General features: G+C 45.3%; 1 protein-coding gene across 1 annotated transcript in view; it reads right to left on the bottom strand.

The window, feature by feature from the left end:
* MYOCD (myocardin) overlaps window positions 1-16,965 on the bottom strand; it is a 94,871-nt gene extending 77,906 nt beyond the window's left edge. Inside the window, exon 1 of the mRNA XM_044249129.1 lies at window positions 16,901-16,965. Within this exon, the coding sequence (XP_044105064.1) occupies window positions 16,901-16,955 (55 nt within the window). The 5' untranslated portion in view covers window positions 16,956-16,965. The remainder of the gene's footprint in view (window positions 1-16,900) is intronic.
* Between the last annotated feature and the right edge of the window lie 3,093 nt (window positions 16,966-20,058).

Genomic DNA, 20,058 nt, shown 5'->3' with positions numbered 1-20,058 from the left:
TTTCAATGATCAAGCCTCGTGGCTTGGTCCAAAGGAGTTTTAGAAAGATGTCTGTTCACACAAACACTGTGAAGCTATTCTTTCCCTAAGCACCACACTCAGTTTGTCCAAACATTTGAAGAAGACTAATTCATGCCTCAAAAGGAATTCTCTCTCACTCACAAAGCTGCCAGGTTTGGGAACTGAAAGCTTCGCATGTTACAATAGCTCAAGACACCCCAGGGACGAGGAAGCCGGACCTCCAGTGGGGCTCACCATGTCACCAAGAGGGCAGAATCACAGTTTGTGGGCTCTCCTCGAGGATGTTTGAGAGAGTCGGGTGGTGCAAGCCAGCTCTGGCCAGTTGGTGCCAGCAAGAAGCCGAGCAAGGAACAGCGGAGCCCATATGGGCTCCGAAGCCAGGGGTACAAGCGTCCAAGTCCCACCTATTCCATTTACAGGTCGTGAAATCTTGAGAAATTTCCTGAAGGGGGCTTGCATTTCTTCCTCTGTGAGTCTGGGGGTAAAGCAGGGGGCGACTACCTCCCGAGGGGATTGTTGTTGTTAAATTAGCACCTGCTACACGCTCAGAGTGGCGCCCAGCCAACAGTGGGCACCGGATACTTCTGGGGTGCCCTATCAGGGCTGCAGCCAATCTCCTCAAACCCTGCCCCCCCCCGTGTCAGGAGGACAGGGGGGCTGCAGGGTCACGCTGTCCCCAGAGCCACCCCACAAAGGTCCCTGCTCAGCAGCGGGAATTTTTCCGTCCATCACAAACAGGTCCCTGAGGCACAGAACAGAAACTCGGCAACTGACATAAACAATTTCAAACAATAATTTTAGAAGACAGATCGTTCCATTTGGGCATCCAGATCCCTCTCGGAGGCTTTCCCCACTTGTTTATGTATTCCATGGCGTGAAGCCACGAGTGAATTAAGCAGACAGCCTGCACACTCCCGGGACGGCGGGAGCAGCATGCGGGAGAAACATCTTGCCATTTGACCTGCTTTCCTTGAAAGCTATTGCCGAGGGAGGTCCTTGAGAAAAGGGCCTCTGGTTTACACCTCCTGAGGTCCACCCACTCACAGGGAGAGGTCACCAGATCCGAGGCCTGGGGATCCAGGTTCGAGTCCTGCTCTGCCATTTTTCTAAGTATGTGAATTGGAGGAGGTAATCAACCCTTCCCGGACCTTGGCTTCTCATCTCTACAAGGAAGGTATTATTCCTCCCGCTTTCTGTTACCCATAAGGAAGGTACCATGACACCCGATGGATAGCAAATTGCAATAATCCGACTGAAACTCCTTCCGGAGGGGTAAATTACTACGGGGGTATTAACAAGGTCCACAGAGCTGTCCAGGGACCCCCTGGAGAACTGGTAACAAAGGGAAAGTAGGGCCTGGAGCAAAGGGCATGTTTTAGGAGGGCAAAGAAAAGGATTTCTCCCCCAGATGAAGAGGGAAATTTTCATTCCACATTGCTAGAGTCTCTGAATGTCTATTTCAGTTCTTGTGAGATCGTGAGTGATGCCCGTGACACACTAGTCTAGCACTTAGAGCACGCACGACTCTTCTGATTACAAAAGAAACGTGCGTGCCATAGAGATAAACGGGAAATGTGCAAAAGTCCCAGGATGGAAGCAAAATCGCTAGTAGTTCACGTGTTTACTGCCTGCCCTGATAACCTGCCAATATTTGCCTTTCCTTCTTCCAATTCATATATGTGCACATATATGCAAAAAACATCTATTCTACAATTTCTCAAGAACAGAGACTTCATAGTCGAATAGTAGGATATAGTAGGATAGTAGGAGAGTCGACTACTGAAGCCTCTTTCTCGCCCTCTAGACAGCTTCCCACCTCATTTGGGATCCTTCAAAAGGACCATCTTTAATGTGCACTCTGTCCCATGGTGAGTGGATTTAAATGTTCTCCCTTGGTTGAACATTCCAGATTTCTCTTTCAATTTTTCTGCAGCAGACAGAACACCCCAAAGACGGAATCTTTGACCTTTCATATGATAAATGGAGTCTATAAATACTTATACAATAGACAGTACAAGACTATACCTTAAAATATCATACTATTATATATATATACACATATATAATATATATATACATATATATACATATATACATATATATAATATATATACATATATATAAAGTGCTACATATTAAGGGTGATATAGATAAGTATATATACAAAGACACATGAGTATATACATATTATATATGTGTGTGTATATATACACACACACATATACTTTACATCTCTCATTAATATAGCAGTATCTTTCAAGTTTGGAAAAATAATAAATGTGGATACAGTACATTTTTTTTTTAATGTTCCAAAGTAATCTTAGCCCTGCTCTTAGACACAAGATTTTGACGCAACCAGACATAACATTTAGAACATTTTCTGTGTCTGGGACATTCCATGGTGTCAGGCTCTAATCTATGTGTTAAGACCAGAACCTTCTGCAGAGGCTGGCATTCCACTGAGTCAGAGGTTCCTCCGCAAACCCGACGCCCCATCCTGTTCTCGACTCCCAGCCAATAGTGTGCTCCGCTTGCTGAATTGTCCCCTCTCCTGATCCAAAGCCCTTCCAATCCGAAGGCGGCGCAGGTGGCTACTCTGTACAAGAAAGCTTCAGGCCGGGGGAACACTGGGTTGAGAGAACCACTGCCTTCAACACCAGGCACGTGCCTCTCTTAACACTGCCCTGCCCCTGCCAGCACATTCCTCAGGGCGATCGTGTGGCAAACTTGATTCTGGGGGCCCAGATGTGAAAGTTCTGGTTCTAAATCTCCTGGGAGACCTTGAGCAAATTTCTTAAGGTCTTCACATCTCCTCATCTGTACAAGCAGCTTTGCGACCTCCCAGAGTTGGTATGAAAATAAAAGCGTATGGACTGATATGATTTTGGGGGGGGGAGTTAATGCACCGTGAAATATATGTGTATATATATTATATGTATATGTAATGTGCTCTGGATAATATAGTATATGGTATGTAAAGCAGACTGTTTTATATAGTCCACGAGTTCTGTGAGCCTCAAATTTTGTTCCCTCTGGAGCGAGCTCTTCGTCTAGGTTTTATTTTTAGACAGAACAGTATTTTTTATTATAAGAGCATAGGATCTGGGTTCTCAGTAGTGCCTGAAAAACAGCCATGAGCCTTTGCTAATACTTACAGCCAGGGGTAACCTTGCAGGGTCCCAGACAAAGCCTGGGGCTCTCTTCAAAAAAGCCTAAAAACCTAATCTGGACAAAACCACCCCTGTCCAGAGATGAAAATGACAAGAAAGCTTTCCATAGACAGTTTCTTGAAAGGGAGAAAATAAATGATAACACGTATCCAGAGCACTTTATAGACTACAGTGTAAATGTTACAATGATAATAACTCTTCATTTCTCTGAAACACAACCCAAGGTAACAAAGAAAAGAGAATAGTAGCACATCTTAAGAGAGAGCCATGATCATGATCCCGGGGTCTTCGGATCAAGCCCCATGTCGGGCTCCCTGCTTGGCAGTTTCCCTCTGCCTCTTCCCCTGCTTATGTCCCCTCTCTATCTGTCTCTGTCAAATAAATTTAAAAAGAGAGAGAGAGAGCGCGCACCACAGGAAGCTCCCAGTTGTTGATTTAGAAACAATGATTTAAAGGTATTGTACAGGGTGCCTGGGTGGCTCAGTGCGTTGGGCCGCTGCCTTCGGCTCGGGTCTTGATCTCAGTGTCCTGGGATGGAGTCCCGCATTGGGGTCCCTGCTCAGCGGGGAGCCTGTTCCCCCCACCCCCGCCTGCCTGCCTCTCTGCCTACTTGTGATCTCTCTCTGTCAAATAAATAAATAAACTCTTAAAAAAAAAAAAGGTATTGTACATTAACACACCATATCATAGTTACACTAACAATTAATATTGAGTTGATATTCATCTGTGAATAAAACTGCTACAAATTATTACACACATGGGCACACCCCTGCACTATGTCAAACACTTTTTTTTAAAGACTTTATTTAATTATTTGACAGACAGAGATCACAAGACAGAGATCACAAGGGCCCCTGTGTCAAACACTTCTCTGCTTTCTCACTAAAGCCTCACAGAATCTCCATGGGGAAGGCTTCTTTGTTGCCACCTCTACCAAGAGAGAGGTGGAGGTTCGCCTACAACCAGGAAGGGCGGAGCTAGGATTTGAACCCACAGCAGCCAGACTGCGGAGCCCACCCCAACAACACATACATTTACAGTTTCCAATGCTGATTAACATGAGGGGCCATGGGTTTTCCGCCTTCACAGAGGAGTGGTTTTTAGGTTACAGTTTTTGGGGGGTGTTTTGTTTTGTTTTAGATTTTATTTATTTGAGAGAGAGAGAGAGAGCATGAGCAGGGGGTGAGGCAGGGGAGTGGGGGAAGGAGAGAAGTATATTTCCCACTGATCAGGGAGAGCCCAACGTGGGGCTCAATCCCAGAACCCTGAGATCATGACCAGAGCTGGAGGCAGACATTTAACCAACTGAGCCACCCAGATACCCCTGGGTTATAGTCTGAATGTGAGCATGCTTTAGGATTGGAGGGAATTTATCCAGAACTTAAACCGACCAGGTGCTCAGCCACCTCCTGGTCTAATTCCTCAGATAAATTCTCTCTAATTGCCACTCCTCCTGTAAGGACCTATTTAACAAGAGGCTTCCATTAAGGTTAATCAACAACCTTGTTTAACCCTTAAACTATCCCTGCTCCCCTTCCCCCAAGGGGACTGACTTAAAAACAAGTCCCAGAAACCAGCACCAGCCGCAGGTAACAAAGCCTAGATACAAGGTTGGGTCAGGCCAGGTGGAGACATCGATCAGTGGGGGACGTGCTTCTCCCTAACCCTCTGCTCCTTCCCGCCCCCCCCCGCCCCGCCCCCCCCCGCCCCGCCCGCTCACTCTCTTTCCTGTTCTTTCAAATAAATAAAATATTTTAAAAACATAAAAAACTTAATTTCATAGATACCAATACATTCCTGTTTTAAAAGATTCAAATGATATATATAGAGAGAGAGAGAATGAGAGAGAAGATCTTCCCTCCTCCTACCCCTGGGTATCACTGTGAACAGTGTGACTTCTAGTCTTACAGATTTTTGTCTGTGTACTTATACCAATTTTAAAAATAAAAATGCAAATATGCTGCCTGATTGTTTCAGTGTTTTGTGTGTGTGTGTGTGTGTGTGTGTGTGTTTTAAACTAAGTGTATGTCTTGGAGATCTTTCCATGTCAGTTCATATAGAATTTTATCATCTCATTTTTGCTTTGCACTGCATTTTACCATATTTCGTGAGTGTAGCATAATTAACCACATCCTCCACTGACAGAGGTTTATGCTATTTCCATCCTCTTTGACATTATAAACTGTGATGTCCTGGAAATCCCAGTACATACAAGCATTTCTTTCAATTAGATGCCTTAATGTATCTCGGTGGATAGTGAGCTCATTTAAAATTCAATAGAAACTGACAAACTCTATCCCTCGAGGCTTTCAGATGTGCTAACTAAGGGGATTAGGTGTCTGTTTTCTCTACGCTTGGAAAATACTTGATGTTATCGATATTTGGCATTTTTGCAGATCTGATGTTTGAAAAAAAATGTTTTCAATCTGCAAGTTCTTGAGTGTTAAGTGAGTTGAATATATTTTATGTGCTTAGTGATGATTTTTCTCCTTTGAATTCTTCTGCTCTTTAGGTTGTGGACTTTTAATCTTATTGTTTATACAAGTCCTTTTAATAACTTTGAAAGTGTTTTCTTTCAATCTACTGTTTGATTTTTAAATTTCTTTTGCTGATTTTTTTCCCATGTAGCATTTTAAACTGTTTAAGTGGCCAAAAACATCAATTTGTATTTTTCTTCTGGCTTCAGTAATATGCTTCAGAAGGTGTGTCTTACTCCAAGATTATAAAACGATTTTGTTTTCTACTAATATTTTACAGATTTCCGTAGCTCTTTAATCCACATGGATTTTTTTAAAGACTCATAAAATAGCTGACTTCATTTACTTCCAAAAGGACATCAATTTTCCCAACACTTTCATCACATACGTTACTGCTAATTTGAACAGCCACCATGATTTGTTTAATAAATTGGAGATTAAATTCTAAATTAAATTAGTTTAATTAATTTAGTTTAATAGAGATTAAATTCATACATACATACATAAAGGTGTGTATAGATGTGTACACACACACAATTCTGATCCACGGATAATGTGTTTTACTCCTAACATGAATTACTATATCTATATATGTGTGTGTTTCTTTATGTGTATATATCTTCCCCCCCAGCTTTATTGCGGTGCAATGGACAAAACTGTAAGGTAAGAATGCATGCGTGAGATGATGGTTTGCTGTGCATACTCATTGTGGAAGGACACCCACCACTGAGCTAATTAAGAGGGCTCTCCTTTTAGATACTTACCTTCTTTCTTTGGTGAGAACACTTATGTTCAGGGCTCTTAGCAAATTTCAGTCATACACACAGTGTTATCAACGACAGTCACCATGTTATACCTTAAATCCATAGACCTGATTCACCTTATTACTGAAGGTTACTAGCCTCCCAATGCCTCCCACCCTCCAGCCCCTGGCAACCACCATACTACTCCCTGGTACTACATATTTCTTTTATAGCTATGTTTAGGGTCTTGGGGCAAGCCTATTATTGTGGTTTTTTTTTTTTTTTTCTAGATTTATTTATTTGACAAACAGAGATCACAATTAGGTCGGCGGGGTGGGGAGGCGGGGAGCAGGCTCCCCACTGAGCAGAGAGCCTGGTGTGGGGCTCGATTCCAGGAACCTGAGACCATGACCTGAGCTGAAAGCAGAGGCTTAACCCACCGAGTCAAACCCAGGTGCCCCTTTTGGTGTTGGTGTTTAACAATTTTTTGAATTTTTGTTCTCAAATTGAGATTTAAGTAGTCAGCTTTCATTTCAAGTCCTAACATTCTGGGAGGAGGACATGCATAATTTATCCATTAACTTGTACTAGAAGCAAGTCTCTTGATAAATCACTATTTAGGAAATCAAGGACAAGAATGGTAATTGGGTGTATGTCTGAGCTGTCATCCAGAATGAAACATGTTAAATCCACTTGGCCGAGTGGGCATATATGTTGGAGGGAAGGAAGGGTCTCTAGAGGGTAGGGTTGGGGAGTAGGAGGAGAGAGAGAGCTTTTAGGCTATAACATCAATGGTCATCCTGACACAGTGGAACCGATGGCATCAGATGTGGTCTACATCAGGTATTGGGTTATGTTATGCTGACCAAGGTACTTTGAGCCTCAACTTCTTCATCTATAAAATGGGGATAATCACAGATGTCCCATAGCATTCTGTAAGGATTAAATGAGATCATAACAGTGCTACAGATAATAGGTTCTCATTAACTCTTCCACCTCTTTGCTTCTCCTTTGATAAGGCATCAGTCCTATGTGGTAACACGTGGTCCCGAAAGACCAGATCACACAGAAGTTCCCAAAGGTATCCTTTGACTGTGGCTCCTTTTCCTTCCTATTTTAGACTGAAAAGGTGTGAAAAGCTTACTGAACACCAGTCACTGCTGAGTAAGTACCCAAGATGACTCTGAGCTAGTTCAATTACAGGGGCAAGTATTCACTGCCATATGGAAATTGGACTTGGGTTAAGCTTGGTACATGGCTGGTACTCTAGAAATATTAGCCACCAAAGTGAATCATAAAGATTCCCACACTTGGATACTTAAATGATGAGTATCCTATAAAACAATTAAAAGGGCTATGTGCATTAAGATTTTCACAGTAATGTTACTTAAAATATAAAAATTATAACTGTCTTCATTTTCCAACCCAAGTGGGGAAGGTTTAACAAATTCCAATATACTCACTTGATGGACTTTGAAAAAATCTTCAAAACAAGAATGTGTTACTACATAGCAGCTCAGAAAACAACTTATGATATCATACTTCCTGATTAAAAACACTGAGCATAAACTTATGTATATTCTCACTGTAACTTTATAAAAATCTTTATGCACCTAGACAAGGACAGGAAGGAAACACAAAATAGTAAAAACTTTTAAAGTATCGAGGAGATTACTTTTCAATTAATGTTGAATAGCATTTTCTCTTTCTGGCCTGTTTTGGAGCCTCTTCACCCCGTCTGGAGCTTGAGTACCAAAAAAGTTCCACCTGGAAACTGACCTCAGGCAGAGAAACCAGCCCCACCAGTCCTGAGGAGAACAAAGTCAAATGACTTCCGGAAGGAAGAGTGTTTCCGGAAATAGGAAAGTCAGAAAGCTGTGGGCGACATTCCAGTCACTTCTCCTTATCTGTGAAAGGAGGATATTCCCTGGGGCCACCTGACTTTGTTTCCTAAGAAATGGATGACTTTTCACGTAAGGGGCTGAGAGGGGCTCGGGGGCAGAGAAGAACAAGATGCAGATTGAGGGTAGAAGACTTACTTAGGGGATGGATCAAACCGGGGTGCCAGCAAGGGGTGCTGAGCAAGACATCTAAGTATCTGAGAGGTTGTGGGTCTGCTCTTCATTGCTACACCTACCGAGGGATGGCTAAGTCTCCACACATGAGCAAAGCAGTTATATACACTTTACAGTGTTACAGTAGTGTAAGTCAGTATTTCTGCTGCTAGCCTGCTACTGCTTCTTTAATCTAAGGTGGCTGGATACAACAAATCTCCACTAGAGTGATCGAAATGATAAGAGAACTACGTACTCCAATAGCATCTATGGGGAGATGGAAAAATGTATCTTCCATCAACCAATAGGAGAAAAGGAAGAAATTAGTCTTCCTTCAGTGGCTCCTGAGGGCACTCTGCTGTGCCCAGATAGATAGATAGATAGAAAGATACATACATACATACATACATACATACATAGGTAAAGTCAGGAACAACCTTATTTGTTTTAAATTTCTGGGAATAAATAACATTTGCACAGCATTTGGAGATGCTCATATTTTACCTGGAAATAGGATCTGAAACTGGTTAAGTGAAGTTTGACTTACTAGTTCTCCTGGAGGACATCAGCATAGAAGTTAGAGCAGATTATTCATTAAAAACCACCAAACACTACCTGCTTAGAAAGTTGAACTTCTAAGCACAGAAAGAGGAAGGCTGCAATACAATTACTTGGCTATGAGTTTTGTGGTGGTTTTTATAATCCTATTTATGTCCATCGAAAGATTTTAACTCTTCCATATTTGTCTCTTATGCAATTCATGTCACCAGGTCACATTATCCCTTCCTGTATGGGGACAGGGACTTATTTCTGTACAAGAAACTATTAATAATTTTGCAAAGGTCTTTCCCTCACAGATGGCATGAATCATTTTATCAGTATGGAAACAAAGGCCCAGGGAGCAGGGTTGATTCCCAGCCAAGGTCATGGAATGAGAGGGAATGTGATGGGCTCCCCCACCCTCCCACCCCCTGCCATGGCCTTGCTCATGGGAGAGCATGAGTGGGCCTGGGAAGGCAGACACCTGTGAAATGCACCTGCTGGTTCATCCTTCCGGATCTGGGCAGAGAGGCAAGCTAGCTGGTCACCATCTGCTAGATGGCCAGTGAGTTCTTGCTAATAACAGGGAAATAGAGGCGATGAAAGATTACCTTATGCTCTAGCATCTTCTACTCACGTTTGGCTTCCCTGAAGTATACAAAAGTTGAACCCTGGGGCTGAACACTTCTAGGTTAGCCATGTGCTGGTTTCTCTCCAATGTAATTTAACAAGATTAGAATCCATCCAATCTGGTTCAATCCAACTTGACTAAGTCTTCCTGACATGCCTGGAAAAGATGAATGCTACTCTTTCTGGTCTTGAAAAACTTATTATTTTTTTAAAGGACCCTGGGCACACTAAATTGGACTAATTACAATGATTGATTCATATTATATTGCTACATAGGATCACTAAGCCCTGAATGAACACTGCTTAATTAACTTGCTCAATAATAAACATACAGGCACCCACTGCCTAACCTAAGAACTCCACCAGCAACTGGCTCTTTACTTAAGGTTATACCCTACCTTCTCACCCAGCTTCCCTTGTTAATTAATTATTCCCCACAGGAACTACTTTTCTGAATTTTGTATTTATCTCTCTCCTTCCCTTGCTGTTCTAGTTTTAATACACAACACCTATGCCTAAAAATATATAAAAACATGGATTGCTGGGATGCCTGGATGGCTAAGTCCGTTAGGCATCTGCCTTCAGCTTAGGTTATGATCCAGGTGTCCTGGGATCAAACCCAATCTCGGGCTCCTTGCTCAGCAGGGAGTCTGCTTCTCTCCCTCCCTCTTCCCCTCACCCCTCACTCACGCTCTCTCTTGTTCTCAAATAAAATTGTTTACTTTTATTGCTTTTGAATAGTCTTCAGGGGAAGAATAAAATGTATCCGTAACACACACCGAATGGTGCCCTCCTTATGCTGATCATGGTTCTACATTCTGGGGAAGAAAGCAGCAAAACAAACTAATGAACAAAAATTCTGGCCTCTATGGTGGACAAATAACAAACAAATAACCAAGTCAAATGTTTAATACACCTGATTAATGATAAGAGCTATGGATAAAAAGAAGATGGGTTGGTGGTCGGGGCTCTTGCCCCAGTAATGAAGATGGTGAACGATGGCCGTCCAGTACGAGAGTACGGCTCACACAGCTGGGACAGGCGGGAACAGCAATGGTCTCAAGCGGGTGGACTGAGCCAGACCCCGAGTGTTCCTTGGCTTTTAAAAAAGACTTTAAATTCCCATTTAGGAATGAAAATGCACTCATCTTTTAAGGTCCTGCCAGTTGTGTTCTCATGCGGATTTCTGCACAGGCACATGCACAGAGAAAGGGAAGGTCGGCTCTAAGATTCCATGTTAGGATGGGGAAGGTTTCTGTCCTGCTCCCCAACTGTATACCTAGCCCCCAGCTTCTCATAACATTCACTGAAAGGGAAACGTGGAAGACATAGCTGTCAAATGAATGAATGAATGAATGAATGATATATAACTCATACAGAGCATTTTCTAGGTCAACAGTGAGCTTCTTAAGGACGGGGTTATAATCCTACAAAGATTATCCCTGGGGTAGGGAGCAGTGAAGCCTGATACCAATTAATAACAAAGATCCAAGGAGAGAAAGGGTGAGTGGGCATCTAAGCAAGCAGCTAGGAAGGAAAACCATCAGAATGCTAACCTCGGGGGGCGGGGCAGGGGTGCAGGACGGACAAGGGATAGACCTGCCAGGAACCTATCTATGGAAATTCACCCTATTAAAGAATTCACTGTTGCCAACTGTGAGCTTCTCTGTTCAGGGCAGAATTTTCCACAATGTGTTTATCCAGCTAAACCTGCCCCATGGGATGCTGTGTAAATAAATAAATGAATAAATGAAAGTGTGAAACATGTTTGGGAATCACTACTTTTTAAAATAGTATAGGGCACAGTATAGGGCACCTGGGTGGCTCAGTGGGTTAAGCGCCTGCCTTTGCTTCAGGTCATGATCCCAGCGTCCTGGCACTGAGTCCCTCATCGGGCTCTCTGGTTGGCAGGTAGTCTGCTTCTCCCTCTGCCCCTCCCTCTGCTCATGCTCTCTCTCTTTCTCTCTCAAAAATGAATAAATAGAAAAATCTTTTTTTAAAAAAGGTCATACTATACATCAGAACTAGTAAGGTCTTCCAGAAATCCTGCAGTTAAAGATACATCATACTCTGTCTCCCTCTTGTTACAAATGTCATATCCCACAAATGTTAAGGCCCCGGGGAATCCGTCTTCTGTGGACCACAGTGGGGAAAACAGTGGGACGTGGCCATGTAATCCATATTAAGGGAAAACTTCTGCAGAACAAAGTCTGCAGAACAAAGTCTGCAGGACAGAGGGATGGTGGAGGTAAGGAAGGTGGGAATGCTATATTAGAAGGTGGGATCATAAGCGGAATAAAGTGCTCCTCCCCCAAGATGTCCACGTCCAAATCCCTGGGACCTATGAATATGTCACTTCACATGGTCTTAGGGATTGCGTCTTGCCCCTCCCTCTCCAAATGCATATGCAGAAGCCTTAAACCCCAGTGGTATGTATTTCCTTTGGGAAATATTAGGTGTCGATGAGATCAGTGGAGTGAGCCCCGCCAATAGGACTCTCTTGGGAACAAGAGAACTAGAGAGCTCACCCTTCCACACCCCTAACTCTCTTCTTTCTTTCTCTTTCCATCTACAGCCATGATATTCCCTGTGTCGTGTGTCTAATTATTCCACCCAAAGTTGTGGATGAAATTCAGCTGACCTTAAAGGAGGGAGATTATCCTGAATGAGCCCAGTGGAATCACGAAGTTCTTATATGTGCAAATGAGAGAGAAACTTGAAATTGCTACACTGTTGCTTTGGCAGAAGGCAGAAGCGACCATGAAGCAAGGGACCCAGGCTCCTCTAGGACCTAAAAGTCAAGAAAACAGATTCTTTGGAGTCTTCAAAAGGAGCACAGCTGTGCTAACACCTGGATTTTAGCCCAGTGAGACTCTTCTCAGACTTCTGACCTCCGTAACTAGAAGATAATACATATGCACTGTTTCAAGCCACTAACCTTGTGGTAATTTGCTACAGGAGGCGGATACCACTGTTGCTGAGAAAGGAATTAGTGGCAAAGAAAGAATTAGTTCAGCTAGGAGTGGTTTGTAACGGACGCCCAGAGTGAAAATCAGCCCTACGCTTCCTTCTATTCTGCTTGCATCCAGGAGAAATTCCTGAAAGATCTTGATAGAACAAGTTTCCCCAAATTTTAAAAATAACCTCCTGGTCTTTTTCGATAGCAAGATGGAATTGAGCAGTTAAGATATTTGCACTCAAGAAGGCTTCACAGGAAAAAGTGGTCTTCCTGGCAATACTGAAGCAACGCAGGCGCACATGAACAATTATCTTAGATTATTGTGTTAATTACGAAGACGACAGGTGTGATTCATTGATTCCTTCAAGAAATATGTATTGAACACCTACTGTATGTCCAGATCCCTGAGAACACGACGGTCGCAAAACGTCATGATAATGGTTTTATGAAGTGTGTCGTTTTCAGATATTACAAAAATACTCAAGGCCATTCCCTTGGGGGGGGAAAAATCAAATCTTAGGGCTGGAAGCAATTGCAGATTCAACTAGTACAACAGAGTCAGCCACTGCCTCTCCAGTGCCTGCTTTGCATGTGCTTTGGGTTCTTTTGGCCGCGGTCCCAAGTCTGGGAGTCCTTGTACTTGAGCCCCCTCACTGCCCCCCCACCCCTAAGCAGAAAGCCCAGAGAGAAGCTCCCATGTTCTTTCTCTGGCTCCCACCCCAGGTGACCCAGCACCCATGTTCCTGGCACCCCCTCCTCATTCCAAGTCTCCTCTTTCATGCCTACCATGTGAGTTTTGCATTTTAGGCATCGTTGGGCATCCAAAACCTCGAGAGCTTGATGGCGTAGTGGGGGGCCGGCACAGAGAGTTGGTCAAAGGTTGCTCAGTTTGAAGGTAGGGTTGCCAGAGAAAATACAGAATGGCTAGTTCAATTTGGATTTTCAGATAACAGTATGTCCCTAATTTGGCAATATGCTAAAAAATTATTCATTGTTTATCTAAAATTCAAATCCAACGGGGCATCTTGTGTTTTTACTTATTAAATCTGACAGCCCTAAATTTGTGGGGAAAGGAGGCAAGATCATGGGGGATACCAGAGTTTGCCTTTGCGTGGACTGTTTGAGTCAGAAGAGGAGACAAAAAGCCAAAGAAATATAGCCGTTCTCTTGAAGGGACTCCATGAATGGATCTCTCTCTCCTCTTTTGATTCTTTGTGCATTGTGTGTGTGTGTGTGTGTGTGTGTATGTGTGTGTGTGTGTACCTACAGGTCGGAGTCTGAGGTGTGTTGACACAGGATTATGATATTGATGGTAATGGGTGACAGAGATACTGATCACAGATATTGACCAAACAAGTGAGAATTTTTAGAAGGTAAAAAAGTGATCAGTCTAAAAGTAATACTACTTACTGCATTTATAGAAACTACCATTTATGTCCAACAGCTACACAGCCCCGTCACAATTTTGTTTGCTCCCAGTTTTTGTGCGTCTTCATAAAACCATAAAAATGTTATGAAAGGGTCTGTGGGATCACCTCATCCAAATCTGACATTTAAAGGTTAAGTAACCGAGACTCGGAGAGAGGAAGTGACCAACCAGGGATCGTGCCCTGTCCTAACAATATTTTTCGAGGGCTTACCACGTACCAGGCATTTTTAAAATGCTCTGCTTTTATCATCACATTTAATCCTTGCAACCGCCATATAACCACTGTTATTCGGAGAAAGCAAATTGCGGCAGAGAGAATTATGACATTTATCTAAGGTCAAGGTTACACAGCTGGAAAATAGAGATGCCTGCAAAACACCCAGCTAGTTTGGCTCCAGATTCGCACACTCAACCATGAAACCCCACAGCCTCTCAAGTAAGAGGAGTTTACATCATTAAATATGTTAAAACATGCAAAATATCCCAGTTTACTGCTCCAGTAGCAGGATTTTGTCCTTAATCACAAGGACACGTGAGCATAGTTTACAGGAAGCTTGTTGGCATCTGCTCACTTATAAACAAGCCCACAAACATGGGACGTTTTGCTGTGATCAGAGAACAATTTAGTTGCAATTATTTTTTGAAATAATTTTAATTAGACACATCACGCCAAGGTCTACCAGCAAACCCAACACCGGCAGTGGGACAGAGTTTTACGAATTTACATTAGGAGTAGCTCCTGAAGGCAAAGAAGAAAAAAGCAAATGGAGCAGAAATGAAAACAGAGAAGAGGCTTTCCCAGTCATTGTTAAACACAGAATAAACGATGTTCTCTTAGGAAGAGGCAGGCCCTCTTTGCTATCAGGCTGCCTATCCAAGGTCTGAGCTGATACAGCCAGCCAGACTTGATGTAATTATATCCAGGAAGAATCATCAAGGTCTGCAACATGACATTTACTTGGTTTCACATGCTGCTTGTTTTTGTGTGTGTGTGTGTGTGTGTGTATGTCTTTCAGGAGATTATCAGCCCCTTGTATCTCCAGTCACCAAAGTGCTTTGTCCATTTCCACCTCCCAGTTGGGCTGTTTCTCAAAGCTGGAGAATTAAGCATGCCCATATCTGCGTTGATATCATGTCTTCCCCAAGCTACCCTTTCCTGTGATGCAAAAGTCTGTCCAAGCTTAGCAGAAAAGAAAAAAGGAAAAAAAGAGAGAGAGAGAGAGAAAAAGACAAAAGAGAGAGAGAAAAAAGGGGGGTGGAAGAAAAAGACAAAGAAAGCGAGTAGGCAACTGGAATTCTCAGAAGCTCCAGGCTCTACCTGGGAGACACCAGGACTCCACTAACCCGCTAAATCAGGAATTAGGAATTCCCTCTCCTCCGCTTTCCCCAAGGAAGGATTCCTTGATGAGTTCCCTAAGACTGTTGTGCAGTGCTCCTACCAAGTACTTCAACTCCTTTTAGAGACAAACCAGCCCCTCCCCTGCCCCTTCCATGGACAGAGCCAGGGTGCATCCCAAATGAGCTTAGCTTCTTGCAAAAACCAATCTGCATCTTCTCTTCTTCAGAAAGGTGGCAGTGTTGCCCTGCCGTTTTGACCACATTACACAGCAGAGGCAAGGTCTCTAGCGGATTAACAGGCCAACCAGCGCACCTCACCAGGGAAAGGAGAGGAAGGACATCATCCACTGTGGAACCCAACGCCTGGCAGGTTCACCCCGGAGCCTCAGCGTACCGAGGCTCGCGGCCATGGAAATTCTTGAATGGTCATCTCCCTTCAGCAGTACAGAGCCTTAGAAAACCCCCAACAGACCCCACAGATTATCTAAGAGCCAGAAGCCTCTAAGGAACTCCCAGATGACCCTTAACTTTCCAACACCCATTTTGAAACACGAATCCCAAGTGAAAACACTCAGTGGTCCCATTTAGCAGAGCTGCGGAGAATCATTGTAAACAAAGCCGGCATCCCACCATTGACCACCTGTTACCGGGAACGTTCACATAGGAGTTCTCAAAGTAATCCACCTTCTAAGTAGGAATTCTGCCATTTATTGAGTGGTTTGTCGCCGCTTTTATAAAACCAATATTACACACAGCGCTATGGAGAAAGAACTTCAGGGGGTGAGCGTCTCCCTGTCTAAACGTGGGGACCCACATGTTGGTACCTTCCATGGGCGCCTAGACCAACCCTTCATGGCGAGCGGCTGGACTCCCGGCTCTCCCTTCCACTCACCTTCTCTCCGCGTCCTCTCTGAGAAGTTTCTGTATGCGCCACTAACACAGAAATTTTGGGGGGGAAATTCTCCATTTATAAATATCAGATGGTTTGGGAAAAAATATTTGTGGCACTGGATTTTTTTTTTTTCTACAGTGATGTCATCCTAAATACTTGGTGTGCTCCAAATTTGCTATTTTTACTTCCCCCAAGTGACTTTTTTGGGAAATACATTTGTTTGGATTAGCTACATTTTAAGTGACCCTGTATCTATTAATACACAGCGTCAGGTTCATCTTCTCAGCAGTTACAACTGATATTATGTAGCTCTCCAACTTGAAATCCCTTATTTGTTCATTTTCAAAGTCCTTCCTTTCCGATGGACCCCTCCAAAATTTCTATTCACAGATACAGAAAAAAAAAATGAAATAAAAACAAACAAAAATCACATCCAACATTTCAAAGCACTGAAAACGGAAGACATTTGAGTTTCCCGCCCCCGCCCCAAACCCCAAAGTCAAATACAAGTCTTCACTTTCAAAAATGTGCTTTGGCGGGGGACAAAGTGGAAGGAGCCACGGCCGGCTTTGGAACACTGGTTGGGAAGCAGTTGTGAGCTGCAGAAGAGGAAAGTTAACAAGAAATGCTAAGCGACTTAGCCCTACCTGATCTGAATTTGCTCCTAATCAGCAAAGAATGCTCAGACCCCAGGAGTGTCATGTTGAGCCTCAACGAGCCGCTGGTCCCTTGGCCAGACGCCCCCTGTTTTCCACCAGGAACGGGCTCCTGGGAGCCCAGCGGAGCGCAGCTAACAACCCAGAACGCATCCAACTCTCCGGGAGCGCCCCTGGGTAGGAGGACCGCGGCGGCGGGCGGCCGAGACCGGTGTCCCCAGGCAGCCGGCGGCTCCCCCCTCGCTGCGCGGGGCTAACTGACTCCTAGCCGGCGGGACCCTCCTCCTGCGCCGAGTCCGGCCAGCCGCGGCGGCATCCCAGGCGTACCCGGCTGATGTCATAGGCTGCCAGCGACCGCGGAGTATCGCCACCACGCCTTTATGAAGGGCTCAAGTTTGCCACCCGATACTTTTTTACTCCTGACAGCAGTTCAGCCAATCAGGCGCGGCGAGCCCCGGCCGGCGGCTGCCCGGGGGGAGCGGCGGGAGCCGGGTCCCGGCCGGCGGCGGGTGGGCGGTGCGCAGGGGCGCAGGGGCGCAGGGGCTGCGCGGGGGTGGGTGCAAGCCTCCAGCGGCGCAGGAAGCGCGCGCGCGCGCGCACGCGGGGAACCCAGCGGGGCTCCGGACCCAGCGCGCTCCCACCTTCTCTCCGCGTTCACGGGCCTCGGGGGCGCAGGCAGAGCCGAGCGGCCGCGGGGAAAGGGAAAAGCTTTTCATTTTCCCGGGATGGATGCGCGGATCCGGCCCGGGGACGCAAGGCCCTCCGTTTCGGGGAAGACACAGCCGTGGAACGGACGTGGGGGCAGGAGGGTGGGACTCAAGGAGGGAGGGTCTCAGGAGCGGGGGAGGGGGTCAGAGCTGGGGTCGGGCTTAGCTTGCAAAGGCTCTAGGCTTTTCTTACGCGTGAGTCCCTCCTTCGGGGGAAAGTCTATTCTGAAGCCCCAACGGAGTTACTGGACGTCTAGAATGTGCCAGGGGTTATAAGTTCTACCTGATCTGAATTGGCTCCTCATCACCAAAGAAGGCTCATCGGGGAGGGCAACAGGCTCTGCTCTCAAGAAGCTTGCTCAGTAGGTGATGGCACTGAAAATAAAACCCAAACTGTGTACCTACATGATGTTGGGTTGAGTTGATTTATAACCTTCTACATGCGTGGGCCCCAGATCTCCTGGATCACATACGTAATTGCTTAGGTCTCAGGAGAACGCAACCCTTAAAAGGTTAGGGGGTGACAGGTGAAGGCCTGATAGGACAAGCTCCTGGGACAACTTCTGGTGCCCTGAGTTCAGACCTCTGCTGGAATGCTCTGATCCTTGACTCCATTCTTTGGATCAGACCAGTCCTTTGTGCACAAGTCTTCTGAGCAAGGAAGGCCCCTGCTTGGGTCAGAAGGGAGGCAAAGCAATCCCAGCCGTGTTCCCATTGGGAACCGCATCCTGGCCGCGAGGGGGTGTCCAAGCAGGTTGAAGGTACTGGAGCATCTCGGTGACCATGTTCCATTTCCACACAGTACACAGTGTGTTACTTGCCTAGTTCTGCAGTAACAAAATACTGGGAGTTCTGTGGCTCAAAATGATACAAATTTATTACCTTGCAGTTCTGGAGGTCAGAAGTCTGAAATGGGTTCTCACAAGCTAAGATCGAGGTACGGTCAGACCTACGGTCCCTTCTGGAGGATCTGGGGGAGAACGGTTTCCTACCCCCGTTCCAGCTTCTCGAGGCCAACCATGCTCTTTTGCTGATGGTGCCTTTCTCCCATCTTCGGAGCCAGCAGTGGTGCACACTAGTCCTTACCCATCCGGTGACTCAGATCTCCCAACCCCCACTTCTGCCTCCCTGTTCCTTGCTTTTAGGATGCTTGTGATTACATTGGGCCCCCCTGGATAAATCTGATTGCAAGGTCAGCTGATTGCCAACCTTAATTCCTTAATTAATGGTACCTTCATTCCCCCTTTGCCGTGGAGTGTAACAAATCCCTGGGATTGAGACGTGAGCAGCGGGGAGGGGAGACATTATTCTTCCGACACAGAGTGACCGCCTTCCTCCTCCTAGCACGTTCCTATCCTCAGTCAAGCCCCAGGCTCCTGGTCTTCAATGGAAAGAGGTCAAGAGGCTGGGGTTTGGGAACCCAGGACCCGGGAGCCTGGAGGAATGCCAGTGACTTCGAGCTGCCTGTGGTCGGGGAAGAGATCGGTGACATAGGGAACATTGCAAGGTGATCCGACTAGAGAAAAAACACATTAAAATGAAAACAAAAACAAAAACCCCAAACAGATTTTTCTCCTGAGGGCCGTAGGGCTGTGAAGAGGTCCACGCAACTTGGCAGAGAATTCTTTTTCAGCGAAAGTTGTTCATGAAAACAGCTGGAGCCAGCGTTGAAAGTAAGGGTCTGCGTGACCTAGGGGAGTTGGACAGGAGCGCGTTGTTTTCCCTAAGCTGGTCTGACAGTGTGTGTGTGTGTGTGTGTGTGTGTGTGTGTGTGTATGTGTAGGGGAGCTTGGTTTCTTTTTTGAGTGAGTTTGGGAAATGCTAGTCACCAAAATGTCAATTTTCCCATTGCAGCCCAGAGTTGCTGACGTCTGCCCACTGAGATTTATGTCCCCTACGGTGTGGACTATCTCTGGATATAAATATGCTCTAATGCAAGCTCATCCTTCCTCCTCCTCCCTGGGCAAGCATTTTTTTTTTCCTTTAAAGAAAGCAGTTTGGAGAGGCTGTTCCCGAGGGGAAAAGATTTCCAAGCAGCTATGAGAGCAACAACGGGAGGCCACCAAACTCTGTCCTACTATTTGACATCTTGGTGTCCTTTGTCCCATATACCATGCAATCCTGGGACTTCTGTCCCAAGCCTGTGATGTAAGGTGGAGGAGGGACACCAGCTGCCTGCATCGGGTGGCCCTTCATCCGACTTTGAGCTCCCTCTGTGACCTGGAGTGAGTTATCGAAGTCTTCCAAGATGGCAACTTCCAGTAACATGACGTTGGAAATATTTACTTCTAGAAGGGCAGGCAAGTTTAAATGAGATAGGACATTGGGAGTGCCCTGAACAATCCTCCACGGCGTGTTTTGTGTTTTAGGTCCCTCTCTTGGCCCTCCCCTGACCTCTGATCATTCTTGATGATTCCAAGCAATCCCGAATCCCTGTGCTAC

The sequence above is a fragment of the Neovison vison genome, chromosome 5 (assembly GCF_020171115.1).
Source record: "Neovison vison isolate M4711 chromosome 5, ASM_NN_V1, whole genome shotgun sequence".
In the NCBI taxonomy this organism is placed as follows: domain Eukaryota; kingdom Metazoa; phylum Chordata; class Mammalia; order Carnivora; family Mustelidae; genus Neogale; species Neogale vison.
The sequence above is the reverse complement of the archived record's forward strand: the minus strand, read 5'-3'. Positions and strand labels throughout refer to the sequence as shown.